Source organism: Aphis gossypii, chromosome 2 (assembly GCF_020184175.1).
Source record: "Aphis gossypii isolate Hap1 chromosome 2, ASM2018417v2, whole genome shotgun sequence".
NCBI classification, from domain to species: Eukaryota; Metazoa; Arthropoda; class Insecta; order Hemiptera; family Aphididae; genus Aphis; species Aphis gossypii.
In genome coordinates, this window is record NC_065531.1 from 31,412,216 (window position 1) to 31,424,449 (window position 12,234).

Consider the following 12,234-nt stretch of genomic DNA (forward strand, 5'->3'; position numbering starts at 1 on the left):
ACGTTATTAGGCGCAAATGTATATACAATATAATATATATACCTATATACTAATATATATACTATTACTTAATAATATATAAAAAAAACTAACACATTTTATGTGTAAAAACTACTAAAGAATTACTTAAGCGCCATTTTCTAATGAATATTTACACGTATTTGATCTTATTTAAAATTAAATTGTAGTACTTAAATTATCTTTAAGTTTAGTGTTATGAAGTTAAATATTAGAAAGGACTTAAAAAACAATGCTGAATCATCAATTAATTTTTTAATGATTTTATGTTAAAAATGTTGTTATAAATAAATCTTGCGTAATAATTACATTGAAAATAAATGTATTATGTATAGTTGTATTTATAAATTATTTTATTGTTTGCCTATGTTTATCAATGGATAATAAAATTATTTTGTAGAGTTATAACTATATTTATTTACTATCACGAAATATCAATCGCAATTTTATAAATCTACTGCAATTAATAAATGCAATATTGTCAAAACCTTTTAAACGGTGAATTATAAATGCACAACACTGTACAAATCATGGCTAAATAACATGGTATGATAGCAACTCTGACGATATTCAGTTGTTACGCGCATTCATTGTTATCACTTAAAAAATGACGTCAGCCAGTCCCACAATTTGAAATACTATTTAGCAGAAATTCTTATTGTATTATAATAATATATTGTATTGAGTTGAACATTTTCTATAAATATATTATACTATTATTATTACTGCTGCATATTTATAGTGATTATAATTCATAATGTAGAGTAATGGAAAAATGGAAAATACAATATTTGATTTCGCGCCTTTTTACCGAGACCGGATGACGTATCATCATGCGCAGTAAGCAGTTGCTGTCATACCATGTTATTTAGCCATGGTACAAATACTACAAATATAGTTTTCGCGTTCAGGATCCTGTAATAGGTTATGCATAAAGTTAATCATGTAGCGCTAAGAGCAGCGGTCACAGCTATAGGGCTATCAGAATTTGATTCAAAGACATCTCATTGAAGAATAATATTTTCCCATTTCAACTCATTAATTTGAACAACTATAATAAATTAGCAGATCCGTGTAGTCATATTCGACACATTTAACTCCTCACCTAATAAATAAACTTTTGAAAAGAACTTTCTACTATGGTTTATTGGTTATGTTAGATTTTAAGCTTTCCAGATGTCAGAAAATATTTACCATATAATTATTCAAACTAAAGTAGACGAGAAGACTTATTTATCTTAGCACCTTTGTCTGATATAGAAGAAGTCGATATACTCTCCAGTCACCACTATTATAAATCGATTGCTTTAGGTGAGTTATTATTTTTTATTAATTCCTAAGTTGCTCGTTATATTTCTATATAAATAATCAGAAATTTTTACTTTTTCTCATGTACAGTTGGAATATTAGATTATTATAATTATGAAACGATATAATTATTCAATGAAGCTTTTAAATCTTTTCATTTTTGCTCGTTAAACAAATTTCTTCCTAAAGACCTAAATTCTCTTAGATTTCGATCACCGAGGACTTAAAATTTCAAATGCAGTTCAATTGTTTGAAAGCATTGGTGACTCCTACATTAAATAATAAATATAAAACCAACAATAAAGTCAAATGGCAAAATGTCAACCATAATAATATTAAATGCTTAATTTTAATCAATAATAAAGTACATATAGGAAATGAGTGTTTTTTATTATAAATTATTATTACCTAGGTATTAACCTATTATCGATAAGTTAAAAGTCATAAAGTTAATGTATTCATAATAAACAAAAACTACAAATAATAATTGTCATGGTGTGAGAGATATAGACATAAGCCTAAAATTAATCCAATATAAAATACCAACAACATTTATAGTAAATAAAAATATACGATAACAGTAAAACACTTCATCGGTCACACATTGTTTTTTAAGCATAACATCTATTATAGTACATTGTTAGGTATACACAATTCAAAAAATTTAATAACTGCAGTCTGCAAGTTTGATGGAATATCAATCATAAAAAAATTTTAAAAATGTTGTAAACACTAAAATATTTATAATATTTTAGTTAAATTTTTCCTTACAACTTATAAAATATGAAATTGTTGTTAAAAACTAATATGATATTTTATGTGTATCGTATATTAAATAAATTACATTAAAAAATATTAATTACTCTTTAATATTACATATATGGCATAGGTGTACATAGTGTACACTGTACACCATATATTATAATTATATTTTCCACTTCTAACTTTGAAACAGTTGTCTAAACATATAGGTATACAATTTAATATAATATTATACACTCATATTATAATAGTCTGTTTTTAAAAATGAAGATACTTAGTAGTTATTAAATATTAAATAGTGTTTTATGAAAAATAACCACTTTCTTTAGATTTTTAAAGATTTTAAACTCAATTTATTTTTATCCTAAAAAATAATTAAAAAGTTAAATTAATTCCGAATATGTTATATAGGTTGTAGAATTAAAAATATATATATATTTTGTTTGTTGAGACAAATAAATGGCGTTTATATTAACGTCTAGCATAACTGTAGAAAACTTAAACCTTAAGAGGAAAATAGGCACAAAAAAACATGACGAATCGAAGAATATATCATTTACTAAACGAGTTATTGATCTTTATATTATTTATCATTGTTGTTTACAGTATCTTTACAGCGTATTTTCCAGTTAAGAATCGACATTATTCGACACAATCATACAAATATGAGACGAAAATGATAACTCAAACAAACCACGATGAACAGGTAGGATATATACATTATTATAGGTATTTAAAAAAAAAAACCATATAAAATATGATGCAATATTATTATAATTATAAATAGTGATTTAATTGAAAATAGAGATGGACTCCTACCCTTTAAGATATCTTAAGGCATTTTAAGACATTTAAAAATTCAGATTCGCACATTTTTTGTACGCTTTTACATCATTTTTAATCGCACTAATTATTATATTATCTACACTATATTAAAAATGTATATTATACATTTAAATATATTTATTGATATATCTTCAATGTATAACATATAACTTAAAAAAATATAATTACGAAACAACGCATCACAACTCAATCTCATGTAGGCAAATTTTATTTGAAAAGTAATAAAATTATATAAATGTTTATTTTCCATTGATCAATTCATATTTTGGAAATTACAGATTGTGGAAACTTTAAAGTCTCAAAGTTTAAATGAAAATGCCGATCGTGTAATAAAATGGAACACATTTAAGAAGTCGCGTTTACCGATTTTACCATGGTATTTCAAAGGTTAACACTATATTCTATTATTTCAATATTTAATAAGCTATAACAATACATTTAATAAACGTAAAAAGTGTTATGAGTGTATCCTGACCATTCTATGCAGCGACATAAATACGATAACATTGATAGAATAAATAATATATAACTACATTATGTATCAAAAATATCAGTTTAAGGTATTATATATTATAATTATAATTAACTATATTTTATATTTGTTATGATTGATCTAATTATTAAATCAAATGACATAGAATCCGAGGTAAAACATTCCTTATTATGTTTAAATTAAATTTGATTTCAATTATAATAAATTGATTTTGTTAGATGGGACTGAAATGCCTAATAAAGCAGAAGTGGACCCTATAACAGAAGTTAGAATTTCACGGCTATGGCCTGAAGAAAATAAAGACAATGATCGTGTAGAAGAACAACTAATGTTTATACCGCCCAATTATCAAGATGAAAATGCGCCAATCAAAAAGATTTTACTATTCAGCGGTATAGAAAACTGGATGGTAGATGAAGGGCAAAGTGAATTTCTTTCAAATGATTGTCCGGTGAATAGATGCATAATTTCAAAAAATATAAGACACTTTCCTTCGATGGATGTAATTATATTTCGAGAGGAGTTCTTTGATCCGTACATTGAAACCGGACTTAAAAGATCCAGTAAACAAGTATAATAAAAATAGAATTTTATGTATATTTAATTACCTTATAATAGTTTATTTTAAATTTAAAAATAAATGTAAATGTTTCACAACAGATATGGATTTTCTTCTTTCTACAGTCAGCATACTATGCAGGATTTAATATAGGAAATGATTTGATTAACTGGACAGCTACATATCGACACGACAGTGATATTGTCATACCATATGCACGATGGGCATATTTCAATCCTTCAGTGACTCAAGTTAAACAGTTAAATAGGAATTATTCTCTAAACAAAACGAAACAAGTGACGATGATAGTTTCTAATTGTAATACTGATAACAAAAGATTATTATATGCCAAAGAATTGGGAAAATATATATCTGTTGATATATATGGTGATTGCGAAGGATTGAAAAATACCAAATTTGATAACTTTTTACAAATATTAGAACAGGATTATAAATTCTATTTGGCATTTGAAAATTCAAATTGTATTGATTATGTAACCGAAAAATTTTTTATTGACGGACTTAAGTAAGTTTATAACTTATTCTTAAAAATATATATTTAATAGTCAATTGATAAACTATTAAAACTATTGCACCATAACTATAACGTGTTTCATATTAATTAATAATTATTAATTAAATGATAAAAATATGTTTATATACAGCTATTAAAATTTTAAAATTGATAAGTCGTACTTTTGAAAACTAAAAAACTTGAAAAAGCCCTTCACAATTTATATAATTTAAAAAATACTTCTTTCTTAACCACTTTATAATTTCGAAGAAATGTTTTTAATAATTTAATAAAGACAAATTGTAATGCATTAAATATTTTAAACTGATCTTAAAATAAAAGTCGCTCTGTCACTATATGTATGCAAAATATTTATGTAAAACGTGTATAATGATTAATGATTTATTTTATGGGTCAGTTCTGATAGTCTGTCATAATAATTATCGATAAAACTAGAAATATTGTAAATTTGTAACGATATAGATATCAAGTATAAACTATTGACAGGTACAACGTCCTGCCAGTCGTGATGGGAGGGCGCCGAGAGGACTACGAGCGGATAGCGCCTAGGCATTCATACGTGCACGTAGACGACTACGAGTCACCGGAACAGCTGGCCGATTACCTGCGGCGATTGGATGCCGACGACGAGTTGTACAACGAGTACTTCCGGTGGAAAGGCACCGGCGAGTTTATCGACACAAAGTTCTTCTGTCGGCTATGCGCAATGCTGCACGACGACGACGCGCCGATCAAGAGTTATCGAAACTTGGACCACTGGTGGCGAGGTCCGGGCGTGTGCGACCATTCGACGAAGTGGCTAACGAAACCGCGGCCAGTCGAATAACCAGTGTTCGGGTGACCAAAGTTTAAAATCCGCGTTGGCAGTTTAGAAGGGTTTTTGAGATTTTTTTATCATATCACTCTACTCCTACGTCACAACCATATCACCGTCACTACGAGCAAGCTCTGGATATATCATGCATTCTTATGCGTAGGATATCACGGTTAGAAGCAACTTTAGCATATTTTTTTCAAAGAGATAGAATTATATTATCAATATTATGTTATACTTATACATATAACATAATACGTTACTACTTACTAATAAAAAGTATAAAGTATTAAAAACAGGCGTGTTGCAGTTCCAGTTTTTCAGTTTTTTATGCCAATGGTGTCAAAATTATTACAGTTCATTTTTAAATCGTAGTTTTAAGTTATAGTATAAACAGCAACAGAGTGTAAGTATGCAGACAATAGAGTATAAAAGGCAAGTTACTAGAAATGCGCTTTATCTATAAGTTGTTCTTTTTTCAATGTTTACGTTTTCTTAAAAAAAATTGTAAAAAATATATGATTATTGTTCATTAAACTTATTATTATTTTATATAATGTAAATATTCATAATATATATCATATGTTATATGCATAAAAAATATGTATTATTATATCTGTATTCTATAAGTTTAAAAAATTCTAATACTCACTCGACTGTTTTCAAAACAGTTGTTTAAACATACGTTGTTTCATAAAAAAAATATTTTGTTCCCATTGCAATTGGTCCTACTTATTTAGTTTCTATTGCATAGTGGAAGACATATTTTTCTATCCATGCATTTTTCGTTACTCTTAAACTAAATTATTATTGATTCTTAAAAATGTTTAAAATAACTTTTAATGAGACAATGAGTAATAGACAATAAATTTAAATCTATCTAAGATAGATAAAAAATCTAAAAAAAATATCATGACAAATCGGAAATTACGTCATCTACTGATTCTAGTATTATGTATCTCTTTTTTGTGTAGTATGTTAACAGTATATTGGTTAATTAAGAGATCATATAATCTGGAGAAGTTAGAGCGACCAGACGCGTACAATGGACCGATTGTGAATAATATTTTGGATAATTACAATCAACAGGTAAATTATAGATTCTATACTATTGAGTGTTTTATGCTTTATATTTAGATTAAAAATGTATATGATAACATTTTAATGATAAATGACGCATTAAATAGTTTGATGATGCACTGATGTATTCTTAAGATGAAATTATCAAATTCGCAAATACTTAACACGTGGACTGAACTTTTGACTAGTATAATATTCTAATTATTCAATATTGTTGTTAGTTTTCAATAGATTAATTGTATAATAATAACAACCATTATTTCATCTATATAAAAGTCAAAGTTGCAATATTTGTTACGGGTTGGCTTCGAAACTACTTATTTAATCCGTCATACAGTTTATTTTTTAATTAAAGAGGATATCACAGAGCAGGTTTTAGGCATACATTTAGTCCAATAAAGTTACTAACTTAAAGTTAGTAAATAATTAGTTTTTAACTAAAATAAACTTGTAAATTGTACACCTATAAATATATATATATATGTATTATAATATATATATGTGTGTGTATAAATACCTATATATATATTTTTTTTTTTTTGAATGATAAAATATATTCCGTTGATATAAAAACGTTACTCTATAGCTCAGTAAAAGCTATCCAATATATTATTATATACATAATACATATATATATTTGCAGCTTTTTTTATAAAATAAACACGTGAAAGCCGGGTAATTCAGCTAGTAAAATATAAAGGTCAAGTATCACACAAATCATTTTTCATGGAATTAAGTTACCAATGTTTGAAGTTCATAGAAATATTTGAACCTACTAAATTGTGTTTGACTTGTTGATTTTAACTTTCTAGCCATACCGTGTTAGTTTATAACTGTTATTATTATTATTTTTTTTTAAATATCAATATTTAAAATGTAATCAAATAATATACAAATTATTATAACCAAATCGATAAATGTACCTATATATCGCCGGTGTTTTTAGTACATAAAGATCAAATATCTAAAATTGGAGTTAATTAAAATGAACTTTTTATTAAAAAATTATGTTAGGCATTTGAGAATGACCAGAAATAAAAATATTATGATAAAAATTTGAAAAAAAGAATCGAAATGTAGTAACGGATTTGATAGTTTATAATTAATAATTGTAAATTATAAGAAATATTAATCTAATGATTTTAATTATTTTTTTATAATAAGACTAATCATTTAATGCTCGGCAATCTAAAAAATTCAAAATATATAGGTACATATATTTTTGAATCTTTAATAATTAAGGAATTCAAATTTTTAAGTGCCATGTATAATATTAAACAAAATTATTCAGGATCGTCCATATTATTTGGAGCCAATTATAACCGTAACGCCTTATTACAAAGAAATGGAATGGAATGAAATTGCGAACCCGCCTCTACCGTGGTATTTCAAAGGTAATCATAATTCATAAATTATTAGCAATAAATATGGTTCAATGGTTGTTGCCTGTTGGTATAAATATATTATTATTTATTATTATGTGCTCGGTTAGCCGCGTGCGTGCTCGTATAACTTTCAATAACTATTCCTAAATGGCTAATCTATACAACTATCGTCCAGAAACGTATTTAGGAATTTATCGCCCCAGGTAAGGTACTTTATCACTCAAATGACTTAGGTACCGTATTATATAAAAATGCTCTCCAAAATTTACCACCCAGGGTCCAAGCCCCCCTACCCCCTAAATACGTCACTGCTATTGTCTATAATATATTATAATACATATATGTATTTAATATTTAATTAATCATAATAAATTACATCGTATGTTTGTAAATAACGAAGTAGTTATTATTAATTATTAAAAATTATTATTTTCATCCTCTAGTATTATGGATATATTATAGTTTTATATAAATAATTATTAAAAATTACAAAATATTGCAATGAATCACCATTTTTTTTTAGATGGTTCAATAAAACCTACCAAAGCTCTATCGAGCTCTGGATTAAAACTTACACAAGTGTGGCCTGAAGAACAAATAAATGGCGATCGCGTGGAAGAACAACTAATGTTTGTGCCACCAAATTATGATTATAACAATGCACCAATCAAGTCAATTTTATTATTTAACAATGTTAACGAATGGATGGTTGATAGTGGACAAAACGAATTTATTTCAAAAAATTGCCCGGTAAATAGATGCACAATTACTACAGACAAATCAAAATCCTCAAACATCGATTCAATTGTATTCCGAAATGAGTTCTCACGTCCAGTCACATAAAGTCTGGTAAACAAGTAAGATCAAACATTAAATAGTGCTGCAACTAGTTGCAGAATTCTTGCAAGGAAAGATAATTAATATTATATACAATTCCTAAATCAAGATAGTTAGCTATACGTATAAACTTTAAGGGTGTTCCACTTTTCCGGAAAAATTTACGTTTCTGTTTACCATTAGTATAATAATAAATATTTCCATTTTCATCCACAATAAATTTCAGTTTTTAAATTTTTGGTAATCCCTTATTACAAAACATAAAGAGAATATATTGGCTATCTTTATAAAATTTTATACAAAAAATAGAGTTATAAAATATTAAGACTATATTTTTTGTGAGGATTCAAATCAATATTAACTATTTTAATATAAGGTAGATATTTAAAAATTGATGTATTAAAAAAGGTAAAAGCGTAAGTTTATCAAAATATATATATTTTTTTTTTAATTGAATTTTAATTCTTTGCCCATATTTAGGTTTTACAATACTGAGTACACTCATGTAAATTTAAATTTTAACATTTTTGGATAAAAAAATGAATAAGGTGATGGGATAACTGCTCTACCGTATAATAAATATCGAGTGTACCTTGTCATTGAAGACTTGAGCAGTAAGTCACTGCAGTAAAGTTAATGTTAAATTTGAATTCAATTAATCATTGCATGTGAAAACAGTCTGTAGTCTGCCTGCATCAATATAAGCATATTTTATTTACTTAAATTTTAAACGGAACAGGCTCAAGTATACATAAATTTGTTTATAATAACAATCGTTCGTAATTTATTTTACTATTAGTAAAACACGATAGATTAAATTAAATTTCGCTAAAAACATTGTATTTATTATATTATTAATAGGTATTTAATTATTTTTTATTACAATAATAGTATACCTACATCAAATGTGTATTAACTTTTGAGCCAATACCGACTTTCTATAGAATTAGACTTATCGGTGTGAATATAAGTTTGTGATATGGTACATAATAATATAATATACCTAAGCAATATGAATAAATCATAAGATATAATTATTAATTAGTTACCTATATAGGCTGACCGACCAGTGACCGTCTTCTCTCAGAATCGTGTTTTGTATGCAATGACAAAGTACACTCGATAGTCAACATGTTATATATACTTATATAGCTGCAACAGTGATGTGGTTACCTAATTTTCCTCTTTTTTAAATTTTGTGTACTCCACAGGTATGGATTTTATCTATTGTCGAGTCTGCATTCTATACAGAACTTAATGTTGACCATGATTTAATCAATTGGACTGCTACATATCGACATGATAGTGATATCGTTATGCCTCATCAACGATGGGCTTATTACGATCCGTCAGTAACTCAGATTGAACAATTTAATCGAAATTACGCACAACATAAAACGAAACAATTGGCTATAATTATCACAGATTGTAACATTAATAATGACAGAGAACTATTTTATGCTAGAGAGTTGAGCAAGTATAATATATCTGTAGATATGTATGGTGGATGTGGTGAATTTAAAAATATCGAATCTAATACATTTCTACAAATGCTGGATCAGAGTTATAAATTTTATTTGGCTTTCGAGAATTCAAATTGTATTGATTACGTGACTGAAAAGTTTTTCGTCAACGGACTTCAGTAAATACACTTATTATTATTATTATTAAAAAAAAAAATTATTCTCGCACTATGAATATAGAATGAATACAAAATGAATATAATAAATAACTAGTAATTATAATTTTTTTTTTTTTTTAATGTTTAACGCTAGGTATACCCAAGGTATATCATCGTTATACTTAAATTAAATTGTAGAAGATTTCGTTTATTATAAATAACTATCATAATATATAATACGAAAATATGTACACTAATGGACCGGTATGTATAATTCAGTAAAAATTTCGCATTTGCAGGCATAACGTACTGCCGATCGTGATGGGTGCTCGCCGCGAGGACTACAAACGTTTAGCGCCAGACCGATCGTACTTGCACGTGGACGACTACGAGTCGCCGGAACAGTTGGCCGAGCACCTGCGACAATTGGACGCCGACGACGACTTGTACAACGAGTACTTCCAGTGGAAAGGCACCGGCGAGTTTATCGACACAAGGTTCTTCTGTCGACTGTGCGCAATGTTGCACGACGACGGAGCGCCGGCCAAAAGTTACAAAAATTTGGACCGCTGGTGGCGTGGTCCGGAAGTTTGCGATAACCTTGTCCCCGAGATCCCGACCCAATTGCCACCACCGCCGTTAGCGATTAATGACAGAGAAGAAATATGGACGTAAAATATATGAGTGCTGGCGACGTTATATAAAACTCGTCTCATATCTATTGTACACTCTTGTAGACTCTCTAATGATTTAATGTTTTAAGTAGGTATCGTACTATCGTATGAACTCTTGCACGTACGCTTCTCTGATCCTTCCCTACCTTCACCTATACACATTATACATATTTGAATTATTACAAATTTTAGTTAAATTTAGTCAAATTAATATTATGCGATTGGCTCATATATTTACAAGATGTATTATGTAATTTTCACGCTATTTATAGTTGTTCGTAAATTCAAATATTTCCCTGAAGGATTGGAATATCATAATTTCTTCAACTCTTCTCCACAAGTATAATTATATTTATATTATAAGTTTTTTCTTGTTTTGTTACTAATTAATACACATGATTTGCACGACCAAATTCAAAATTCTCATATTATTTCACCTTTCTATACAAAATCTACTGTACGTCGTATATTATTTGATTTAAGTATATGGAGATAGAGAAATTTCGGATTTGGTCATACAAATTCTTCAAACACACATTTCATCCATTTACAAAAAATTTTTATTTTATGCATAATTTAAAGATTTAAAGCCTGTAAATTACGAAAATAGCAAATACAAATTATATTGTAATATTTTGAATATTATTGGGGGTGGGAGAGAAATGTACCTATTCTATATAACTTTTGAAACGTTCTTTAAAAGGATAGCACAATAGGATTGGATTAAAATGCAGCCTGTGGTTATACCATATACATACGCAGTCATATATAATATCTTGCTCATAGTAAGTATAGTATATAAATTATAGGTAGCAATATAGACTATAGACTGTTTAAGTTATAGTCATAAACATCATATTATTTATCAATATTTTACATTGTAAATAAACTTACTCTAACTTTGTCGATTTTGTAATTAGAAACAAACTTTTTTACAAATAAAATTGTTAAAAAAAGTAAATGTATTGTGCATGAACATACTTACCGAAATTTTCAATTTTTTTTAAAAATATGTATTTTGGTACCTATAATTCCTTTAATCTTTTAAAATCCTATTTCAATTTGACTAACCTGAGGTTATCCAACTGAAATATTTAGTATTATATCTTAACGTGAATAGTATAATAATATAGACTAAAGTCATATAGGTACTCATATCATACATTTATACCTACCTATGTGACTTTGTACAATGTACATATTACACAGGTATCTACTATAGTACTATTTATTATTTATTTACCGCAGTATAGGCACATAAGACATATACTCGTAAACACGAGGTTTTATACCTATATTATA

At 27.2% G+C, this 12,234-nt stretch overlaps 1 protein-coding gene and 1 pseudogene across 5 annotated transcripts; both read left to right on the forward strand.

Annotated features, from left to right (window-relative positions):
* The first annotated feature begins 682 nt into the window (after positions 1–682).
* LOC114128010 (glycoprotein 3-alpha-L-fucosyltransferase A-like) lies at positions 683–5,921 on the forward strand. 4 transcript variants are annotated; one of them, XM_050200406.1, is made up of 6 exons: positions 683–1,329; positions 2,695–2,794; positions 3,213–3,321; positions 3,646–3,998; positions 4,088–4,512; positions 5,008–5,921. In XM_050200406.1, the coding sequence occupies exons 2-6, from the start codon at positions 2,765–2,767 to the stop codon at positions 5,345–5,347; spliced, it is 1,257 nt and encodes a 418-aa protein (XP_050056363.1). In that variant the 5' UTR covers positions 683–1,329; positions 2,695–2,764; the 3' UTR covers positions 5,348–5,921. The 4 variants fall into 4 exon arrangements, with proteins under 4 accessions (XP_050056363.1, XP_050056364.1, XP_027848217.2 ...); XM_050200407.1 differs by lacking the exon at positions 683–1,329 and adding an exon at positions 2,279–2,297; XM_027992416.2 differs by lacking the exon at positions 683–1,329 and having other exon boundaries at positions 2,335–2,794.
* A 135-nt stretch (positions 5,922–6,056) lies between these two features.
* On the forward strand, positions 6,057–11,565 carry LOC114128011 (glycoprotein 3-alpha-L-fucosyltransferase A-like; annotated as a pseudogene). Its single transcript, XR_007603898.1, has 5 exons — positions 6,057–6,424; positions 7,707–7,809; positions 8,324–8,657; positions 9,849–10,279; positions 10,558–11,565. The product of XR_007603898.1 is annotated as a glycoprotein 3-alpha-L-fucosyltransferase A-like (transcript).
* Positions 11,566–12,234: the final 669 nt, after the last annotated feature.

What these genes read in the sequence shown, in the direction of transcription:
- LOC114128010 (XM_027992416.2), top strand. Translation starts at nt 2,621, where the DNA reads ATGACGAATCGAAGAATATATCATTTACTAAACGAGTTATTGATCTTT. An exon ending in AAACAAACCACGATGAACAG is followed by an intron (nt 2,795 to 3,212) that starts GTAGGATATATA and finishes TGGAAATTACAG; the next exon opens with ATTGTGGAAACTTTAAAGTC. An exon ending in TTAAAAGATCCAGTAAACAA is followed by an intron (nt 3,999 to 4,087) that starts GTATAATAAAAA and finishes GTTTCACAACAG; the next exon opens with ATATGGATTTTCTTCTTTCT.